This window comes from Gavia stellata, chromosome 5 (assembly GCF_030936135.1).
Source record: "Gavia stellata isolate bGavSte3 chromosome 5, bGavSte3.hap2, whole genome shotgun sequence".
In the NCBI taxonomy this organism is placed as follows: Eukaryota; Metazoa; Chordata; class Aves; order Gaviiformes; family Gaviidae; genus Gavia; species Gavia stellata.
Window position 1 is genome coordinate 49,051,642 of NC_082598.1, and position 22,946 is coordinate 49,074,587.

General features: G+C 38.8%; 1 protein-coding gene across 4 annotated transcripts in view; it reads right to left on the reverse strand.

Moving 5' to 3' along the window:
* Positions 1–1,224: 1,224 nt before the first annotated feature.
* Positions 1,225–22,946, reverse strand: part of TRIM2 (tripartite motif containing 2) — a 61,673-nt gene continuing 39,951 nt past the window's right edge. For 3 of the 4 annotated variants that reach the window (XM_059817407.1, XM_059817410.1, XM_059817409.1), the window contains 6 exons: positions 19,361–19,464; positions 17,888–18,055; positions 11,361–11,529; positions 9,610–9,680; positions 6,819–6,959; positions 1,225–5,794 (listed from right to left, as the gene is read on the reverse strand). In XM_059817407.1, the coding sequence (XP_059673390.1) occupies positions 5,642–5,794; positions 6,819–6,959; positions 9,610–9,680; positions 11,361–11,529; positions 17,888–18,055; positions 19,361–19,464 (806 nt within the window). In that variant the 3' untranslated portion in view covers positions 1,225–5,641. Of the gene's footprint in view, positions 5,795–6,818; positions 6,960–9,609; positions 9,681–11,348; positions 11,530–17,887; positions 18,056–19,360; positions 19,465–22,946 lie in introns of all 4 variants that reach the window. The other variant, XM_059817408.1, reaches the window with a different exon arrangement.

Consider the following 22,946-nt stretch of genomic DNA (forward strand, 5'->3'; position numbering starts at 1 on the left):
AGGGGACAGAAAAAATTTCCAGCCTGTCAGTGAGAAAAGATTGGGAATGCACAAGAGTCTTGCCTACTCAGCCCTGCAGCTTCAGGGTATCCTGTGCTATTTCTTCTGTTCTTCTTCATGGTCTGTTTTGCATGGGAAGGAACAGGTGCTCTGCAACTCTGAATGTCAAACCAACACTGCTCTCTGCGTCAAGCTGTGAACTTTTTTTAGCTGGCAGCCAAATAAACTCTCTTGTAAGCACCTGAACTTCACGGCAGATAGACAATATACTCAGGTACGTTCAGCACCAAGACTATTTTCTGGACACGTATTCATCTGAAGACTGACAAAGAAAAAAACTGATCCATTATGTTATAGTAAGTTTGCCTGCAGAAGAAAAGGCCTCAAAACATGGCTGCTGACATTCCCTATGACTTGCAAGAAAGAATAATACATGGATTCCTTTAGAGGGTTTGGGGGCAAGATCCATGAAAAAGGATGACTGCTCTGTATTTCAGCTGTCTCATTTCTGAGTGTCCTGCCACCGAGCAAACACACATCACCAAGTCTGACCTCTCTAGTCCCCTCCAGTGAGATTGTTTCCAAGCCAAATGATATGTCTGAAGATTCTTACTTCATGAGCGAGTTGCCAATCACACTGAGTTATCAAAGGATTCAGGTTTGGAGAGTTAACCAGTGACCAAGGCAACATATGTAATATGTAAAACGAAAGTTAATGTGAAAAATTGTTCTTACAGGAAAGAAGTCAGAGTGAACTCCTAAGGCAAATTTTCTGTTCTTCTACAATAATTTGTACTTGGTTTTCTGCAGCAGACCCTTGAAAGATTATAGCACAGCATAGCTGAAAGGTACTGTATACTTCCATGATGCAAATGGAAAAGCTTGCAACTCATAATCTTACTGCCACCAATGAAAATGTTGATTTTGATGACTGAACTGAAGAAGGAAGGGAGGAGACAAGGAAGCTCCAACTCCCCACCTTCTTCCCAAGAAGAACCCAAGTCCTACTATTCCTCTATGTCTACATAAAAGCTTAACACCCGTGAAACTATCCCAGTTTTCTTGGCTTGTGACCTGTGGTGTCAGGGTTTCCTTTTGGAAAAAATTACCCATCTTCCTGCATTATGGGGCTATTTTTAGGGACAGTGTGTATGAGATATATGAAAAATAAATCCTCAGCCATGAAAATAACAGAGGAAACAAGCTTTATTTTTATTATTTGAAATTTTTGTGCGTGGTAAAGGTACACATTTGGTTCTGGTTTTCCTACATTTCCAAGACAGAGTAATTTTTTTTTTTAATCATCGGCTGAAGCATCAAGAATACCGTGGCACACAGGAAGCTAAAACTACACACACACACACACAAACACTTTGATGCGCATCTTTCATCCTTGACCTTAAGGAGACGAAGTTTGTATTTAGCCTCACAGGGATTTAAAAAAAACCCAAAAACAACAACAACAAAAAAAAACAAGTGAGAAGAATATTTCATTATGAGCGTCAAGAGAGTGCAAGGCTTACACGTACACAAAACATATGAGATTGACTTACAAAGATGGAATGTACAAAAACATTTAAAAAAGATAAAGAAAAAAGAACTGGGAAGCTGCAGCGTATCAACTGGTAGAGATTTCTAACAGGGGCTACTGCTATACACTATGCAGCTTAGGGAACATTCCCATGTCATAAAGCCAGAGCAAAAGTGTCAGGGTTAAGGCCGTGTTGCTCACAAACATCAACTGAAGTGCTGTACATTCATCAGAAATAACACAACCCATTCGGAATCTTCCTACTCCGTAGCACAAATACCTTTCGCGCACTCTCCACCAACAGGCCAAAACAATCAGTGCTCACAATTCTTGAAGAAAATTTTCACATGGTTTCATAACTAGCTGTCACCTACAACCGAAAGTCATTTCTTTATAATAAACACAACATATTGGGCACTTATAGTTCTCATTATGGCAACACCAGATCCTTAGTTATATAAAATATTGACATAAAATCGAAAGCCCTCTAGCTTTTACAGAACAGAAAAGCATTTACTACTAAATAACTCTCCATCTACATTAGACAAATGCTTGCCTAAACCATTTTCCTTTTCTTTTTCAGCTACATTGCTGCTGGTTTAGCCTATGTAAAAATCCCCTACTGTTTATATTGGATTTATCTGAACAGATCCTTTTATTCTATTCAAAAAACAATGAAAATACAGTTGGCTAGTTTGTCCTAAAATGCTCCAAATTACACAAGATCTGATAACCTTTTGAGATTACTTTTGCGTTGAAGATTAGTTAAATGAAGCACATACTTTCAAGCATTCATGCTGTGCTGCTAGTCAATTAGCATTCCAGGGAAGTCAAGAGAACATTTGGTTATACCTGAAATCTGGCAGCAGAACACCTATAAAGACTTTAATAAATGCTAACAACTCAGCAAATCAAGTAGTGCAATTTTGACGTTCGCTTAATTGGATGAGAAAAAAATCTGCCAGTTTTTTAGCACAGAATTTCTGCTTTGGTTGCTCTTTGTAAGGTTTGTAAGCCAGGCATTTTAGCTAAGTTGGCTTCAGAAGCACACCGTAAAAGCAATGTGTTTCTCAGTTTCCTGGTGCCAGGCAGATAAGGTCAGACCTTGGAAGGGAATGCCCTATGCCACTGAATTTGAAATTGTAGTTGGCAGCATTTACTATCAGAAGGAACACCAAATTAGTGACATTTTTTAGGTGCGGTAAGTGCTGCTCTGATGATAATGTCTGAAAACCCAAAAGATCATTCAGTCTTAAGAAAAAATCCACATCACCCCTAATAGCTCTTAGACGGGTTGTAAGGGGGTTGTGTGCAGAATTTCATAGTTCATCAGGATGCACTGGGTTGATATAGGTTTTATAAAATCCTGGTAAACAATACTGAGTCAAAGGGACTGAAAATCTTTTGAAGAAAAGTGTATATATGGAATAGTACAGTCTTAAGTATATGTTTTGATATATAGGTTAGGGTCTGATTTCTGTGCTTCTCAGAGTTCCTGGCAACAGAGGATTTGGCAATCAACGTTGGAACAGGCTGCCCAGGGAATTGGTGGAGTCACCATCACTGGAAGTGTTCAAAAAACATGTAAACGTGGCACTTTGGGACATGGTTTAGTGGGTGTGGTGGTGTTGGGTTGATGGTTGGACTTGATGATCTTACAGGTCTTTTCCAACCTTAATGATTCTGTGAATGTTTCCTGAGTGGAAACCATGCAAGTTTAGTAAAATGTTATTATAAAAATCCAAATTTGGAACTAGATTTGATTAATATTATCCGTAACTGACAGCAACAGCACATTTTGCATTTTCTTTTTATCTTAAAGAACCTGTGCAACCTCTTCTCTTTGTTAATAAATACAGTTAAAATGCTACATACCTTTCCTTCATTGATAAATTCGCCATTTAAGGGCATTCCAATGTCAGAAATTGTTTGTTTGCCAGAAGGTTGCTTATAAGGACACTTAGAATGAAATTACTTGATCATCAGAAAATTTGATCTACAACTTTGTTAAATTTTGATAGGCCAGTTTATTGTGTAATGACTGAGATATCACCTTCAGAATTTTAGGACAAACTCAGTTCAAGCAGAGGATATTTTCTTCTCTTGGTAATAACAAACTCGAGTTCTAACATTTAAAAAATGTTACCACCAGTTTCTTAGCTGCATTATATAGTCCAAACCTTAAGCCTTATACACAAAATATTTATTCCAATGAAATAAGGAAACTTATCTTTACACGAGATTTTGTACATTGGCTCTATGTGCAAAAAATAAACAAGGGAAAGAAGAGGAAATATCTTTAAGAAACAGTAATTAAAAACAGACAAACTCCACATTTAAGAACCTTGGGGTCTGCGTTTTTACAAGTCAAATGCGTCTTTACAAAAAAACCATTAGTTTTTCTCAAATTCATTGAAACAACAACTTTAACCTTTTAGAAATAAGACAAATACTTATAATAAGTAACTTAACAAAGATTTCTTTCCATTTTGCAAACATGCTTAAAATACTCCCTTGTTCCTGACCCAATGTCCTTTTGTTTCAAGGCCCTAAAAATGAGCACAGACAGACAGTACTTCCCAGGCTATTGTAGGCATTGGCAGCAAGCTCACCAGCTCCTCAAATGAGGTTTAAGGGTGAGCACCACTCTATCTATATTAGGCTACGGTAGCAATTCATCCTTTGACCACTGGATTTAGAAATAAGAATAAAGCCAATGCTACTTTAAAAAAGACAAGTTCACATTTAAAAAAAATTACAAACAGAACCAAGTCAGATGATTGTAAGCATTTCCCATTAAATTAATACTTCAATAAAGAACACAGTAGAGAGATGCGGCAGGAAGAAGGAGGGACTTTTTTCAGAGTACTGCCATTGTCAAATGGCATACATACGTTCCAGTTTGCTGAAATAACCTACATTTACTTTATTTTTGTGTCAGTCAGTCATACATACATACATACATACAAACAAATCAGAACAAATCTCACAGTCCTTATTTTGTCCTCTAACAAAATTCCCTTTGATGAAGGACTTCAGGAATTGATTCAAATTCATTCTTACTTGTAATGTATTTTTTCTCATGTAAAAACAAATCACTTTGGTAACCCTTGGCTTTCCTATACAACCTCCTTTGGTTGTATAATGTAGGTCCTCCATAGGGGTACCTCTCTGGCTTTCTATCCTGTGCGATGCTGTGGGTTTTTTTATTGGTTAATACAATGAGTTGCCTTAAGGAAACATGGCAATGAACACATACGGAAGAGTGGCACACATGAGGTTAATTGAGTTGACATTGTAATAACCCTGATCCTAATGAACTAGTTTGGTGTCAAAAGGTCTGTCGTTATACAGAAACTCAGCTCTCACTAATGTATCACTACAGTTAAGTTCTTCCAGAGCTTTAGGAATGTCAGGTCTCTGCAAAGTCCTTCCAGCACATTGAACAAGAGGAAGAGTGAAAAACAAGCACATGAAACAATCCTTCATTAATCCCACTTGAGTAGGGAATTTGCATTGATTCTCATAGTGCTAAACGTTGAGCTGTGTTAGGTCTGACGGTTAGAGCTAGACGGATTTTGTGAGACTTAACCTTATACTAAAAGGGCCTACTTGTTATAGATAGTAAGAGTGAAGAATGTTAAAAGTGTAATACCTACCATGATAATGAGATCTAGAAGATTCCCAGGATCACCTCTGGGTTAAATAATGCATAACAATGATACTACTTCAAATCTGGAAGCTCTGAGCAGGAGCTACCCTTCGCAGTCTTCAAAAAGCTTTGGGAACTTTTCCCAAATTTTTCTCATTTTTGCCTAATTAGTTAATTCCAGTTTCATAAGTTGCAGTTTGCATTTAGTATCACATTGTCTTTATGAATTCAGGCAAAGAAGATTTTGTGTTATTAACCCTTGCAACAAAAAGTTCAGTGAGAAACGTAAGAGGTGCAAGTCCTATGTAAACAAGGTAAGTTTGGAAATTAACACGAGAAGTCCGTAAGAGACTCCTTCTTTATTAAAAATGAACTCAAAGTAGGAGATATCCTGCATTGGATCTCTAGGACCAGTCTTTTCTTAAGGATGGACGATTATCCAGCTCCAGAGCTCATTGCTACTGTAAGTATCGATAGACCTTGAAGCAGTGATTTCCAGAGTCTGCAACTACAACATGGCCATCAGAAGTAAGGGCCAGACCTTGAGGACCATAAAGTGGGTCAGCAGAGGTGTTAATGTAGGATAAAAATGATCCACTTCCATCAAAAACCTTTGAGGGTGAGAAAGCACAGAATAAATGTTATGAATAAAAAAGAAAAATAGCGGACACAAGTCTGCTCTAAATTATACCGTTACACTTCTCATTTCTGAAACGGTTGACATACACTAGAATAAACAAGGGCAGAATCTGTTATTCTCATAATATACAAATTTATATATAAATGTATTCTCTTACTAAAAAGAACTAACTAAAGCTGCCAGGATCTTTGGCAAGAATTAAACATGCAATGAAATAATAATAAAAAGAGCACCTCAGCTGTTCCTTGTTCTAAAAATAGCCAACTACAATAAATCAAACTCAATCAGGAACTCAACCAACACCTTGTTTTCCTAACAAATGTTACTGTTGTGGCTAGCATGACTCTTAGGTTCCCACACAGAGAAAACCAGGAATTTGTTTACACTGTTGACAATGCTTCCTGAGAACAACTCATAAGCAGCTCCCTCATTTTTATATTCAGTGAAAATAATACATACACTTAGTTAGTTATTAGATATTATTTGGCAAATAAGAAGACTTTGTGATTAGCACTTGAAAGATAAAAAGAGTGCAACTCTCATAACTTAAAAGCAGAATATTTTCTCAGCATTTAAAAAAGATGATAAAAATCTGCAGTATTTGCCTCAGGGTCTATACAGATCATTCACTTTTTCATATTTTCCACCATGTCTCCAATCTTCTGTTATGATGATTGTAAATTAATATTATCTCAGCAATGCTTGCAAGTCTCCTAAATCATCAAATAGCTTTTGGGGAACTACTTGGAGACAAAAGCCGTGGTCACAGTAACCATCAGAGTAGCTAGCAGTCACACTGGAAAGTCCACGATCTGACACCACCAGTGCTAAAAATGGACAGACCAGCAATGAGGCATATAAAAGGCTGTGTTAGAAACCACATCACTTCTAATGCTGCTATCCTGTTTCTTGGGAAATCTGAAGACTTCCATGGCCAGAGTTATCAATCTATTCGTTTTCCTAATCAAGCACCTTTGAAATACAGAAATTTCTACCTGTATTCGGCTGTTTCCCCAATCTGCTACGATAATATTTCCATTAGAATCTACAGCTACACCAGTTGGTGCATTAAATTGTCCATTTCCTTCTCCGTTTGATCCAAACTTCAGTATGAATTCTCCTTCCTGGTTAAACACCTATATGGGTTAAAACAAAAACCTAAATATGGCATCATAGCAAATATTAGTCATCTACTACTACCAGTTCACCAGTTCCCAGGAACACACACCCAGTACACACCACCCCCCCACCACACTGGAGATGGGAGAAAAGGTGCCCATCTCTCCCTCCAGCTCCATTACACCATAAAGCATTTCCCTTCTCACTTAAGATCAGATTCATCCCAGACACAGGGGTGGAAGACACCAAGAACCCCTCTGCAGCTTGTGCATGTTGAATTAAGAAGACCTGAGTGCAGATATGGCACTGGGAGTCAGTCCTACAGAAAGACAACTGAGCAGATGCACTCTCCTCTGACTTTCATAATCTAACGCAGATTGAGAATCACAGCATGTTGCTCTCTGTATAGGCGGTTCAGCAACTGAATTCTCTGTGATGGTAACAGGTTTAGACAGCAGAAAGAAGGAACTGATCCATGACTATTCTGTCAGTGACCTGGATGCACCAATGGGACCAAGTGAGATACAGGATGTGTCATTTACATAGTACCATTGCCATCTCTATTTGTTTTGGTTCATCTTGGACCCAGGCCCATCTGTGCCACAAGGTCCAACAGTGTTCCTAGAGACCAGCTGTGGCTTGCACAAGAAAATGCAAAGACCTGACAAGTGCTGAGTACACGCTGAAGTGCTAAGAAGGTGGAAGACATGAGGAAATCATCCTATTCCTGAACACCCACAGTGAACAGAGAAAAAGCATTTGGGAGAGGAAATTAATGAAATACCTGGTTAGTACCTCAGATGATGAAAGAAAGTAGAAAAGAAGTCAACTACTAAGAAAAAAAAACAGGCGAAGATGTATTGCTTTCTCCTTGGGTTAAAATGGGGATTGTGAGTGACCAAATGAGAGAAAAGCCTACATTGAGTAGGATTTTCCACAGAAGATGCCTGAAGGAAGAAACGTGCTTCAAGGTTAATAGGGGAGGGAGAATGATGTTGCTGAGTAAAGATGTTTAATTCAAGATACCGGTGGCAGGAAGAGGCTTTGGGACCCATAAGAGTGAAATTTATTTACAAATTTATTTGTTATTTAAAATGAAATTTACTCTCTGCTCTTTTCCCCACCATCTAACAAAAGCTAACAGCATCACCCAGATTATAAATTACTCTCCAAAGTGTCAACAATTATCTGTACCAATTTAGAGAACACAACAAAAATAAGACTCTTTTCCAGTTAGCAACAAATTGTAACAAATAACATTTTTATCCCATTGAGTCACACCCGAGACAGACAGGAACGTTCTGTTCTCATTAGGAATGGAATAATTATAAATTCGCTAAGATGCCACACTTCCTACATCTCTTTACTTGCTTTTTTCCATTTTAGTTTGCCCTGGTTGTTAACTCTCTCCAGGCATTCTTGTTACTGCGGCAAGCCCTGCTGGTGGAGGGGTAATTTATTGAGTCACAGACCTCCTGCTGCTAAACCACGTAAACAATCTGCTTTAGGGCTGCTGTAGCGGTTTTGGTTTCTTTGTTTCAATCCAAACCACATGAGTTACTACTTCCTCTCTGATTCCAAAAGGATAGAAGAGCAAGGCCGGTATTTAAAAGCTAGATGATCCAGCACTGGTCAGGACATGAGAGTGTCTCCGCTCAGACAATGATTTCCTGTATCAGGTGAATATGTAAGATTTATCATTTCAGTTATGAACACTGAAGAACTGGACTGAGGGTTTATCTTTGTGTTCAATCAGAACAGGCAGCCGTTAGGTGAAATCCCAGGGATTTCACTGATGCGTGGGACTGGCGCACATGGCCTGAGAACACGTGTAGGACAGCGTTCTGCTGCCTGTGTCCTGCTGCTGCTGCGTGTTGAGGGGGGGAAAAAGAGCACGGGAAGTAACTGAAAGGGGATGTCATGGCCTGAAAACAAACATGCGCAGGTGAGTAATTTCTGAAATGGCCTGTAGCTACTTCATATACATTTTCCACCACATGACGTCTCAACATGTATCCTTGTTTTGGTTTATTATTGGGACAAACAAATATACCACCCTATCTTACCATGCCTGCTTAACAAGCCATGAGTCAGGATTTCCCATGGGTGCAGGGACTGGTGTCCAGTTCTGCCCAGCGCAGGAGGTTACTGGATAAAAACTGATGGTCTGTGTTACACATTTGTTAAGAGTATTGGGCTGTAAATGGATCCAGTTATCTTAAAGCTTATAGGTATGGAATTAAAGATTGTCGGGTATCTTTACAATTTTTTTTTATCTGTTACAATTTTATTCAACTAGAAATGTGGGAAGCTTTTACTGGGAAATTCAAAAGCAGGTACCAGACTTACTTAAAATAGGAAAGAGCACAGGCTAAATAACAGGTTTGGCAGAGAGCTAATAAAAATAACTAAGTTGATACTATTTCTCTCAGGTACAACTTATGTCTAAGCAATTGAATTAAAGAGCATTAGAGTGGCGCCAAAGGCAACAGATTGTATCGCCGTTAAGCAATGTACTGCATGCAAAGGTCTCTGAATGTGCAGTCCTTATATCAGACCTCATATATATAGAGTGTGGTCTCTTTGTTTTTAACAATACTTTTTTTTCCCCAAGAAAGCACCATGATAAAATAAAAACCTTTCCAAGTTGCCATTAGTTGACAGTACCTTGACAGAATGGTTATGAAAATCTGTAACGATAATTTCGTTGTTGCTGTTTACAGCTGCAAAATGAGGACCTGCAATGCAGAAGAAGAAGAAAAAAATAATACCACTAAATCAAAAAGTTTGCTTAAATCAAAAAAGTATTCAGTCTGCCAGAATAGTATATTTGGTTTCTGAGCAATAATAGGCAAACTGGGAGTATCAATTTCAAATTAAGTCATTTCATGTCATGTTTTAAAAAGCTCAGCCTGCCTTTTTGTAAACACAGATAATGCCTTCATCAACCAGTTGTCAGCTAGTGTTATCAATAAGCATTGTTCATTCCTTCATCTCTCATACACACATAACTATGTAGATATTTATTTGCTTATTAACAAGACAAAACATGTAGTGCTTAGGCATAGAGTTGTATATACATAGAAAATAGTTCTTAAAAATGTTCATGTAAAGTCTTAATTGAAATCTTCTGTGCTTTGTGTGCTCCTTACAAGCACTTGAGCAAACAAGTTTTAGGATAAATACAAAAGTTACGTAGAAGAACGCTGTCAGGGAAAAAAGTGCATTTTTTGCTTTACTTTGTGTATTGAACTATGTGCGCAAACTTGAATAAAAACCAACTGGTAGCTTGAAAACAGGCAACTACCTGAATCAAAATACTTGGTGCTATTTTGAGTTATTAAACAGAGCAGAACTCAGTTTCCATTTTCGCAGTACATCAGTGTAAACTATAAAAAGGGTGAAAATCTTTACACTGAAAGCATTCAAGTAACAGCAATCCACCTGTTTTATGTAGCCTACCACCAAGAAGAGGTGATAAATTTCTCAAATGCACTGTTACAGAATATTTGCACACCTATTTTCAAGAGGCATTCTTACAAATTTTAAAGTGAAAGAAATTGGACATACCCAGAAAATTTTGGTGACACTTAGCTGTATTAGAGCCAAAGCTCTTATAAATCATATATACGGCATTTGTGCCATAAGACATTGCAAGAGATCTCAAGTAATATAAAAGCAGTTACACCAATGATGCTATTTCTCTCTTGTGCTGTGAACCAGTCAGAACATCAGACCAAGCTATAACTACTTACTCAGAGTGACCCAACATCTGAAAAATGACCTGTATATGTAATTTGGCATCTTCAATTCAAATTTCAAAAGAACAGCTATAACTCAAATTATATCAGGGTGGGTTTTTTTTAAACTTAATTGTATGTTCTAATTGAAAGACACCATGTGCAAGCAGTCAGTTGAATTTAAGTGGCAATTTCCCCAAACTGGCATTTTCTGTTTGCATAACTCTGTCTTCCTGATCTCAATCTTAACACTATCCCATTACACTCATTTTCTAATCAGAAGATACCACTTTGGGCATTGGTCAAAGTGTATCTGATCATTGGAAACCAAAGCACAGTGTTTCAGTTGATTATCATGAACAGCTGGGTGTAGGCATGACAAAGCATTTATAAAATGCTAGTTAAGATCAGTCTTTCTCGGGTCACTGATCTGAAATGCTTCCAGGCACAGAGAGGTAGATAAAACAATCTGGTTACAGTGACATTTGCAGAACAGATGTTGAAGTCTTCCTGACCAATTAAACAAGTGGTGAAGTGACTAGGAGCTGTATGTTTAGTAGAACCTTTCCACCTCAGGAAAAACGAGTAGGATATAGCGTCTTCATCATGCTCAAACATCATGCAAATGTGAGCAGAAGGGGCAAGAAAAGGGGATTTACATATTACCATCAAGTGTACCTGCAAACTGCTTGTCACCATTTCCTCGACTGCCAAACCTGGTGACTATTTTCCCGTTCGGCTGGAAGATGAAGACACAGCATGCTTTATTGTCCACTACAATGATGTGTCCGTTACGATCCACAGAAACACCTTTAGGGCCCATGAGCTTTCCAGACCCAATTTTGGCCTAAAAGGGAAAACACAAAACAGGAAAATACGTTGGTGTGATAGAAGTAAGTTAGTACAGTTCAAAGACTGTATTACAGGCACACAGCAGGACGGAGAGACTTTTTTGTCATCAGAAGTTTCCCAAAGGGAAGTGATTGGTTCTATCAGGTCTTATTGTGTACTTCATAATTATTGCTTGAGCTGAAAATAAAGACTGCTTTCTGTATGTCCTTTCTAGAGTGGAAAATCTGCCACCTCAGCAACTGAGTCCAAATATACAACTCATGAGAAACACAATCATCAGATTTGTGTGTCTTGATAAACTACAGCATCTGTCAGAAACCATCACAAATGGCTGTATAGCCAGCACTAGCGTACCAGAAGGATAGGCAGACAGGCATAAAGGACTCCTGCCTCCTATTGCATATTATTCCTGAGTCTAACAACCACCTGGTTATGGACGGGGAAACATGCCTTTACCACTGCCTGCTACATTAAAGCAGTCACAGCTCACTCTTGGAGCATCAGAGCTGGGTGGGATGTAGGCTATGATGTTCTCTGTTGCCTTTCTTGGGTGAATGAGACACCGTGCAGCTTCTAAGTGCTCCTGGAAAGAATTTGAGCAGAGCTAAACCTCAGGCCAACCTCTATATCTTCCACTAGATCCACATGAGATTGCTTCACTTGCTGCTTAGACACATGAAGTGTCAGCTGAAACCTGCAAAGGAGATAGGATTATGCTGCCAAAGAGCAAATAAAGTAATCTTTGAAACACTAAACAAATCAAAGCTGGCTCCTGTCTTAGGTAAATAAAATTATTTCCATCATTTTAAATAGGCGTTGTGACTACCAAAAACATCTGCCAGCATAATCAGCAACAGCAGGGGAACTGTATACAGTATTTCATATCAATGGAAAAGCCTTCAGTGGAGATGAGGTGGATCTCACACACAGTCATTTCTTCGGAAAAACTAGTGAGCTGTCAAAAGAAATCAGAAAATGTTAGAAGCATTGTTTAGTAGGGTCAAAAAGAAGGGGATCTAAGTGTGGAATCTAAGCAACAGCACCCCATCCAGCCCAGAGCAAGCAGAAATTGAGGCAAAGCCTTCAAAGAACCCATGAGCTACCTGGGCATATACCCAAGAATATTCTAGGATCACCTCACAAGCCATTTCACATTTTTCACTATTCTGCTCTTTTTTCAGGCAGATTTTCTAGAAACTGTTTTAAGCTACATAAAATCCATAGAGTTTTGACCTTTCAGTTAAAAAAAGGCTATAAAAATACCACCTATTTGTTTGGGGGGGTTGTTGTTGGAATGCAGCAACTTGCTTTCTGTTTGTTTTTTGTTTTTTTAAATGATGGTCAGATCTGGAAGCAGTTATCCAGGTCGGTTCCAAAAGTCTGGTCTCCTGCCAGCCTTTTTACTGTGCTGGACAGGCAATCCACCGAACAGGCTGTGTTGAAATTATGGATCCCAGAACTTTCAGATCCTGTAGTAATTTGTGAGAGAGACATCCTACAAACTGAGGTCCATCTCTTTGATGGAGAACATAATTTCCCGTTTCCATAGGAATTTAAATGACATAGATACTAAGCTATTCATCATCTTTATGAAACAAGCCCATTTTTCACTTCGCTGCCTTTGCAGGGTGGGACAGATCACCACCTAGAACAAGCAATGCTTTGGACTTCTCTGCCCCTCTCCCCTCCCTCCTGCAAATGGTGAGGCGTAGCTGAAGCTCTGTTAGTCTGTGACTAACTGTCAAGGAGGACAGACTACAGGGCATGGAGAAGATCCATTACCTAATTCATTTCTCTCAATTCCCTGATGTTTTCAAAGCAAACAACATATTAGTATCTGAAGGAGTTCAACTACCCTTAGTAAGCCCCATGCTCCTATTCCACAGTACGTTCTCATGGGTGGGGTTGCAGGTAAAAATAGGAGCCATCCCAAAATAAAGTCATCTAAGTTCCCTGAGGGTGTCTGGTACAAAGTCACCAGCATTACTACACAACCTCTTTCAGTCTCAAATAAAGAAAACTCCAGGGAGTAAATATTGCAGCTTTAAGACTATGCTTAGCCAACATGCAATGATCATGTGACTGTTTTATGTTCAGGTACATATGCTCTCATAAATTGCTAAATATTTAGGCAAAAATCACCTAATTAAATCATGCTAAAATATCCCCAGGGAAAACTACTAAAAATTACTTTGTGTTCACCAGGGGAAAGATATGAGCAGACTTACAAAATGTATTCAGGTTTGCATAACAACAAAGCAGCAAAAACATAAACCAAATGCAAATCAGTACATTTATTTCCTTTGGGGTGACTAAATCATATTCCCCTTCTTTCCTCTGGGATGTCCGTGTGTTTGTTTGCTTGTGCATTGCACCACCTCCTTACCATCTTTCCAGGATTCCTATGGAAAAATGACTCAGACTCATGAGTACAGTGTCTTCCTGCCCGTATAAATACATATGAAAAAAAAAAATGAATAAATCACGTAGTACATTAATGGGCACTCAGTGCTGGGAAGAGTAATAAAAATCATTATTCTTGGGCCAGGATTTAACATATAATTTGCAGGCAGCAATAAATTATGCCCAGCTAGAGTTTGCAGTGCTTTTTACTAAAAATCTCTGTTTCCAGTTTAGATCAAAATATGCTGATGACACATTACTGGGTCTGGCTGAACATATGCTTTGTATATTTTTATTTCAGAAGGTTTCTCAGAATTATAGGTTTGATTATTTAGAATAGAACATTATGAAACCCAGTCACTCCTGTTAAGTGTATGAATGGAAGTATTTTCAGACTTTTCTGCCATTAGAAATGAATAAAGTATAATGAATCATCTGAACCCTTAATACAAATAATGTGTTTAACTGAGAATTCAGTCAAGGACATTATGTCCCTTATTTTTTAGGTTCTTATGAATTTAGACTGGTTTTCAAATATGTGTTTTTAAAGTCACCCTACCCAGGTGGAAAATATTCTACTGTGGGATATTCCTAGAGTTAAAAAAAAAAAAAATCAGCTAGCCTATATAAAAATATATAAAGACTTTTCCACTGTAGAAGTAGGTGTGTGAGGGCTTTAAGTTTAACTCCACCAATCTTGTCGCTGCCTGAAAGGTTCACGATTGTCAGGAATTAAGTTACAGACTTTCAACATACCATCTTTTCCTGTTTGAGAACTTCCCTAATACAGAGATACATCTTTGTCACACATTGCAATGTTGCGCATAAGTGGATTTATCATTCATGTGACTGTCTTAATTCAACTGTGACCACTTAATCACACTCCACAGAACTATTCCTATCTGAACATGCAACCAGCTTCAAGCAGCTCCCTTCTTAATTCTTCTAATGAGACAAGAAAAAATAAAAGTCTGACAGATAAAATGTTTCCTTTCATCTTTTCCCACTCATCTGAACTTGATCTTAACTTGACTGCAGCCCTGTTTGGCTGATAACAAGCTATCTTAGATACAACCCTTTAAGACTAGAAAGAAAGTAATTCTCCCCTCAGAGGACTGAGAATCGTTCTGTTGGCCCTGTTCTCCAGTTCCTTCACTAGGTTCGAACAGCACCAGTGCAAAAGCTGATACTTCAGCATGCGTTCTCTCCTTAGCCTAGCAATATGTCTTCTCCAACAGTTTTCTTAAGCAATTTCAGAGTAATTTATAGAGGAAGCCAGCACTGTTATCTGCCTTTTATAGATGAGGAAAATCAAGTACTGGGAAGTGAAATGGAAGATCACTAGTCACCTGTGAGACCCGTGGCATAGCCAGAAACAGAAGCCTCAATTCCTATGACCCTATTTGAGGCTTTATCGTTCACAGCATAATACAGCTTTTCATTTCAAGAGACTCATGTTTTGGTGTAACCTTAGATTAGGGTCTGTCCACCTCTGCATGATGCAAGTTTTACAGCCTTGAGAAAACAGAGCTCTGTCTCTGTTGCTACCAGCGACTGAGGAAGGTGACACTTTTCTGCCTGGCAGTGGAGGTTGCTGGGGTGAGTCAGCCCAGTGCTGTAATCACAGAGATGCCTGGGCCTGGCTCCAGCGGAAGTTTGCCTTCTGGCTCTCATGACTATTAAAATGCTGCTAAGGGAGAGTAAGTGTAAGTAAATACAGAAAGAAGGGGACAACAACAAATGTAGTTAGCTTAAGTTCAAAACAGCCCCTTGATAATGCTAAGTTAACAACTAACAGACCACCTGCATCAGAGATCACATACAATGACTTGCAGGCTCAGTCCTTTGAAGGGAAACACCATTATCCCTTTATCTATCTCTCTATGTATCTTAGCAAGTGTTGCCCAATTTAATCTGACAAAGCCCATGTAACAATTACCATTGCCAACACACAAGAAATTACAAGGCTTTGCCCAGATTCCCAACGGCTAGATCTATTATATCTGTGTCCTGTGCTTCAACTATATGATTATGCCTGCCCTCCGTATATAAAATGCTTTTACAAACATTCGTATATTTTCCTCTCATAAATATAGCCTGTTGCATTCAATCTAAAAATAGTATTTTATGTCATTGATGTTTCATCTCTCTTTTAATCAGGTTAGTCCCAAGAACTATAAAGTCTGATACATTAACTTGTATTAACCACACAAACATTGCCAACTTCACATAGCTCTTGCAATCCAACAAAAACATTGACTAAAAACAAAGCTAGGCTCCACGTCAGAGGAACTACCTTAATAATTCATTTTTTTCAATACCTGTCTCCCTGCTGGTAGCATATAGCACATAGGGTCCTGGCTCCTCCAGAGCCATGGCTTTTTACTCCAGAGCTGGCACCGTCAGAAATGCTGGATTTACAGCATGCCTTGAGAAGGAAGGAAAACAAGCCCTCCGTGCTCTGTGTCCAGATCAAGCCAGTTCATATTAAAGATGTTAATAATTATTTAAAACAGACTTAGGTTACTCAGAGTATTTGGATTCTTAACTAAATTACATCTTTCTTTGGTTTTGTTTTGGTGCCTTCATTTCACTCAAGGGCTTCAGCCAAAACCAAGGTTTTCCTGTGTAGCTGTACATTCTCAAAACTACTTGACAAGGAAAAATCACATACTCTCTGCAAAGGCAAGTAATTTATATTTTATAATACTTGCATTGCATATTAGTATTGTTTTATTTCAGCTTCAAGTCTACCCAGGATGTGGATACTTTTAAAAGCATACACGTCTGTTTCCCAGATGGAGGTCACTGAGGACTACGCTAGCACAATTGCCTATTTGCTATAGCATTCGTCACTTTGCAAAGGCTACTCAAAGGAAGGCCATTTCTTGGTACACGCGAGAGCAGCTCAGGACCTGAGCTTTTTGGTCATTAGGCTGCCAGAAAATTAGCCAAACAGGCAATTTCTCTCCAATGCAGGACTCTAGAACTAAGTAACTATAGTAGAAATTTCCATGCAGGTCCTTTATCTCACTGAACGGCATGTACTGCTAACCTCTGCTATAGGTGGCTATTTCTAGCATGGATCGCCAGGCTTGGTAACATGCATTCAGAGAACAGCACCAAATGGAGGCAACCTTTAATTCTCTGTGGAATTGCACCTGAACCCAAGCAAAATAAATATTGCAGGATGGCAACCATCAGTGTAGTGTAGTAGCTGCCTTCTTATTTTGCTCCTAATTAAAGGGATCAGAGTTGCTATGAAAATGAGAGGTGTGCTTTTCTCAGAAATTCTGATTTCTGGAACCTAAGACATTATTACTGCCTATCAATTTTTCCAGTGCACATCACCCCACCTAAACCACTCCTGTCTGTGCTGTAGCAGTGGAGCAACATCCTGGGTTGCCCTTCCTTGTATTTATTACCAACAGGATCATACACAAATTATACACTTGATTTGCCGATATGTATGGAGTAAATAGTGGAAGTCATCATCAGTCTGCTGCCTTATTTTTCTCCTCCATATGTCACTGAAGAGCCTCATGTCATCCTCATAAGTTTTTATGTCTGTCTGTGTGTATATACATATATGCACACACCTTTCTGTATAATCAGAATACTAATGATATGAAAGTTGTTGAGCTAGTCCAGCTGGACTTGATTACATTAGCTATCCTTGACTGTAAGTTACGGAAAGGCATCCAAGCACCTAGTATGCAGAACTGTAAAATGGAACATATCTTCTCTATTTGGTATAACATTAGCATCACAGCTGTGACCTCTTCCTATTAATTATACAACGTGGCTGTGTCATGGGTTTACACATCACAACAATGGCATTTGGACAAAGTTACAAACTAACTATGTAGTTTTTGACAAAAAAACCTCATTACTTTGCATTCCTTTGTAAGACGGAGAAAGCTCAGGAGAGTTCACGTGGTAATTCGTACCTTAAATTTTCCATCTGATGAGAATATGCTAACCCATTTGTTATCATAATCTGCAATAATGATGTCACCACTGGGATGCACAGCCACTCCTGTTGGCCTCTGCAACTGGCCGGGAGACCTTCCTCGTATGCCAAAACGGCTTTTGAACTGACCGTCATTGGAAAATATCTGTAACAGAAAACATTAATTTTAAAATTAAGTCTGTATAATAACAACATCTATTTCTTGGAGCTTAGATTTTAGCAAGTCACTAATGAACACTATAGTCAGGAAGAGAGTTAGGAACATGAAGCACTTTTACACTGCCCATATTTGAAAGTGATATGCCTAATTTAAGAAGAGGCTTCCACTTGGACCCTAATTTCAAAATAAAGAAGTTCTCTGCACTTACATTGCACTGTTTCCTCAGTGATCTCAAAGTACTTTACAAACATCAGTGAATTAAGCTTCACAATGTCCCTCTCAGCTGGAAGGAAGTGGTATTATTCCCGTATTAGAAATGAGGAAACTGAGGCACTGAGTGACTTGGCCACAATCAAATGCTAAGTCTGTAGAAAAGATAGGAATAGAAGCTAAAAGAGGATTTCAAAATTTAATTATTTGACTTAGGGATAAGTACTAGACCATTTCCTGAGAGATGCTTTAGTGATGCAAAATTCAGCCCACTGGTTGTGTCCCCAAGCCAGGTAATTAGACACTGAAATGCATCTGAAGTGGCTGCAAATTATGAAGTGTGAGGGTGCTGATGAAAATTTGACTGTCTCTTTGAAAAGGCCTGGAAACGAGTTCTTACTGCATGTGGCTTGCTGGTTCTCACATACTGAAGAACAAGCCACATGCTGCTGCCTTGTTCATTACTACCACATGGGCAGCCTGAAGAGTGATGACAAATTGTTAATGGTAAAAAAGATACATGGCAAGCAAAGGGAAAAACACAGCTTGATTTTCACACAGGTTACAGAAGCCAAGAAATCATGGGTGTCAGGGGTGCTACCACATGAATGATTTGATTGTGGTATCAGACAGAAAAGTCAATTAAGTAGACTAAAAACCATTTGAAAATGACATCTACATGTTTATTTTTGTATTTATATTTGCTTAAGAAATTATATTTGTGGCACCTTACCCTAGATTTGTATTTGGAAACACGGAGTGATAAATTTACAATGTAAAATGATATTTACAAAAAGGCATTTTCCAGATTATTGCACCACTTGTTTTCTTCATTCATTGCCAAACATCATAAGGAAGGGAAATGAACTGATATACATACTAGATATAGTGTAGATCTGAAAAAGATAGCTGCAAGTCAAGAAGATGGAATGATAATGGATGATAAACAAGTTGAGCTTCCTCTGTATTTTCTGTATCTGCTTGAATTGTACAAAATGTGTCTTTCCTGGAGTACAACGAAGGCAGAGGTGTGGGGGCAGGGAGAAAAAGAAAAATACTGGAAGTGGCATATCCTCATACCTGCACACACTGGTTGTTACTGTCTGCTATTAATATTTTTCCATTTGTAGATGCAGCTACACCTTGAAGATTTGTAAATTCCCCTTTGTTTCTTCCTTTGGTGCCTAAATTTGAACACAAAGCACATAAGAAATCAGGTTAGACAGGACTAATCAGTTAGGACCTAAATGCCAACAGATGTATTTATTACATCCTTGATCTATAGATTTCTATTTTGAAGAGTTTTTATGACTGCTAGAACTTCAAAGAACTATCTCAGTAACAGCTCCACAATTCTAGGTACAAGAAGGGATTGTTCTTACTTTTTGTCATGTATGCCATCTAAACCCCTATCAACGTAATTACCTCTTTGGCCTTCACAAATCAAAGTGTTCACAATTTGCCTCTTGCATGAGGGAACTAGTAAAATGTTTTCTCATAAATGATGAACTTTTTTTAAATTGTTGATTTTTATTCAACTGAGAAGGCAATGAAAGTGGCGGTACTGTGGGAACATAGAGACAGAAGCTAAGATAAGAACCTGGACAGGTGACAAGGTTTTAGTACAATTAGCTAAATCTGCTCAGTGAAGTCACAAAGTTGAGATAAAACATATTGGTGATCACTTTGGATGGGGCCATTTCAAGACAGGGAAGTTTCCTATTCACTCATACACAGTTTTCAGTCATAGGCTTTAAAAATTCCCTTAGAAGGGAAACTCAGATGAAGAACTGGTTTTGAATGATTGGGACTTGTGGGCCGATGAAGACCAACACCTGGAGACTGAATGCTTCTGCAAAGACCTTTGATTGTTCTAATAAAGCAGTATATACACACAGAGGTCCCATTTTTAGCCAGGACAAACACAATAGTGATTTACATAGAACTGTAAGTCTTTTCCCGAGTGGCATAAGGGGATAAGGAGCTGTAAAATATCAGATTTTCACAAAAGTTCATTAAGTTTAGATGCCTCATTACTTTGATGTTTGTTCTGAGATGTTCCGAGGAGAGTCACACAGCAAACTGGTGTCTTTAAAAGGTCAGCCCTAAAGTGGCTGGTCCAAATTACACCTGGAGCACAGGAACAGTATCCAAATTCCTGCTTTGTTTGTAAAGGAGGCTCAGGGGTCTTTAGACAAGACTGCAATTACGATCTTGGACCTCAAGATTATTCATAACGAATGAATGAATTTTGAAACAAAAAGACTCTATAAGCTGTTCTTTCCAAGACTTGGATGCAGCACTATTTTTCCTGGTGAAGTATTTTTACAAGAATTCACTGGCTGCGTATCAGACATCAATTGGTTTCAATATATGGTTTTAACTGCAAAGCTTGTATTTATTTTAGTCAGTCCAAAATATCCTGGAGCTCAGTGATTAAAACTGTTCTGACTCTGATGCCCAATATAAGACATGCATATTAGCTCTAATTTGTATTTAGCTTTCATTAGGGATGTGTGTGCTCTTAACAACCCTTCTTTCTGCTGTGGTGATGGCTGTGGGTTGCTTATTTCTTGTCACTGGCTAACAAGTAGTATTTAATTCCTCTGCACTTGGGGCTGCAAGCATGTCCCTTTGTTTCACGCTTGTTTTCTTGAACTCCATATGCTTACATCCTCTGAACAAGGCAAATACTTCTCAATTTTTGTACTGCAAGGGGAAAGTACATATTCAGGGAAGAATGAGTTACACACCAATTACATTACCCACACTTGAGCCATTTCTGTGTATTCTTTTAATGAGCAGTGCCTGAGGGATGCATGCAGTAATTTTTTTTCCACCATATGCTAATGATAAGTTTCCTTTTTGCCTTTTAGCCAAAGACAATGGATGAAAAGTTAGAAACATTCCTTTTACTACTGAGAGTAAAGGGAAAACATTTGGTAGAAAAGAGGAGGCGTAAGCTAGAGCATCTGGAACCAACTAGCTCAAACATTATGGAATGCATGCTCTTTACCCTTAGAAAAATGTTCTTGAAAGTCAAGGAATTTCATTTTTAGAGATAAGAGAGACCTATATAAAGAGTTACTCAGAGTGTTCTTCAGGGAAACCTTGTAAACATACATCAAAGGAAAAATAGAAGAAATTATCCAGGAATGCCATAGTCACATGTCACAGTAAGTTTAAGAAATACTAATTTAGTAGCACAGCATGCAGATGAAATTCAGCTCCGTGCAACATCCTTGTACATAGCACTTTGCAGCTATTAAACCCATCACATAGGTCCTAATTTGCACACAGGCCTTTATACAATCCCCTCTGCAGTGGCACAAATTTCTCTGAAGAAGAAAGCTGAGGTTAGTGAAACACAGCTTATTTCCTAACTTATGTTCAAGAGGAAAATAGGTAACTTTGAACTTTCTGATTTGAATAATTCATTATGCCAGCAAAGATCTGAATCCAAGCACAGGCAGTGGCAGCAGTTCAGATGATGAGAGGAAAGCTTGTAGGTAAGGTATGTCAGCCTCTGGAAAAGCAGGATCTTGCAACTGACTCGGTAATACCAAAGGATGATAGCCCCTTCCTGTAAGTAGAGATTCCTGCCTTACAAACACACCTGCCTGAGAGAGAGTCTTCAGCAAATCTGTTACTGCAAGATACCACCCCTCCGTACCAAGGCACCCCGTGCTTTGTCTTCTCTCAGCCATGGGCAGCCAGCCATCACTCCGTAGCCTAGGGAGGCATCCACATTTCAAACGCACAGGGCTGGGGCTAGGGAACGGTTGTGGGATCCTCGTTCTAGTGTTTCCCAGGCAGCCTGGTTTGGAGATGAAAGCCTGCATCTTTCATGCCTGTCTTTGCCCAGCCTTACCTCCCTCCTATTCTGAGCTACTGCAGGGCACAAAGGAGGAAAAGACAGACATTTTACTGCAACTTCTGTGGCAAGCTGCTTGGGATTGCGAGAGGACAGTGGAGTTTTCAGAAGAGCAGGCTGAAGAGAGTTATTAGGAAGCAGATCTGTGGCCTGTGGAGTAGCTCCTTCTATACCACCTTTGTATAGAGTTCTCTGAATAAACAATCAGATTTGCCTTAGCCCTGTCTAATTCCTTCTGGTATTACTGAGTGCAGCCTGCACAAACCAATTAATTTAGCTTTGAAGATATGCTCTCAACAAAAAAGTATCCATTTTCAGCTCAAGACAAGCTAGCACACATAAAATGCTTCATAATTTCCATCTTTTATTCTTGCACAATACAGGCCAAATTGACTCTCACCAAAAAGAAGGAAACAAAATCTAAAAGCCCATTAACATTGCAGAAGATGTTAAAAATAACATCATGTACTGCAATAAGAATCTGCTCTGTAAGTGCTGGGCATCTGGACAAACCTGTTGTACAATGTACCTTTTTGATGCTCATAGTAATAGAAGGAGCATTTTTTGCTTTCTGAGTTTTACTAATATGAATAACAACCTCCCTGCTTGCTAACATAGATTTACCAGCTTCCTAAAACACAAAGAAAATCCATGTCACTGCCCCCAGGAGGAAGGGAATGGATTCAGAGAGACAAAAACCCTGCAGAAAGATTACAGATTAATGGGGAGACTTCAGAGGTTGCAACTAGCCATAACATGTTGTGTAAGTACCATTTCCTTCCTGCCTACAAC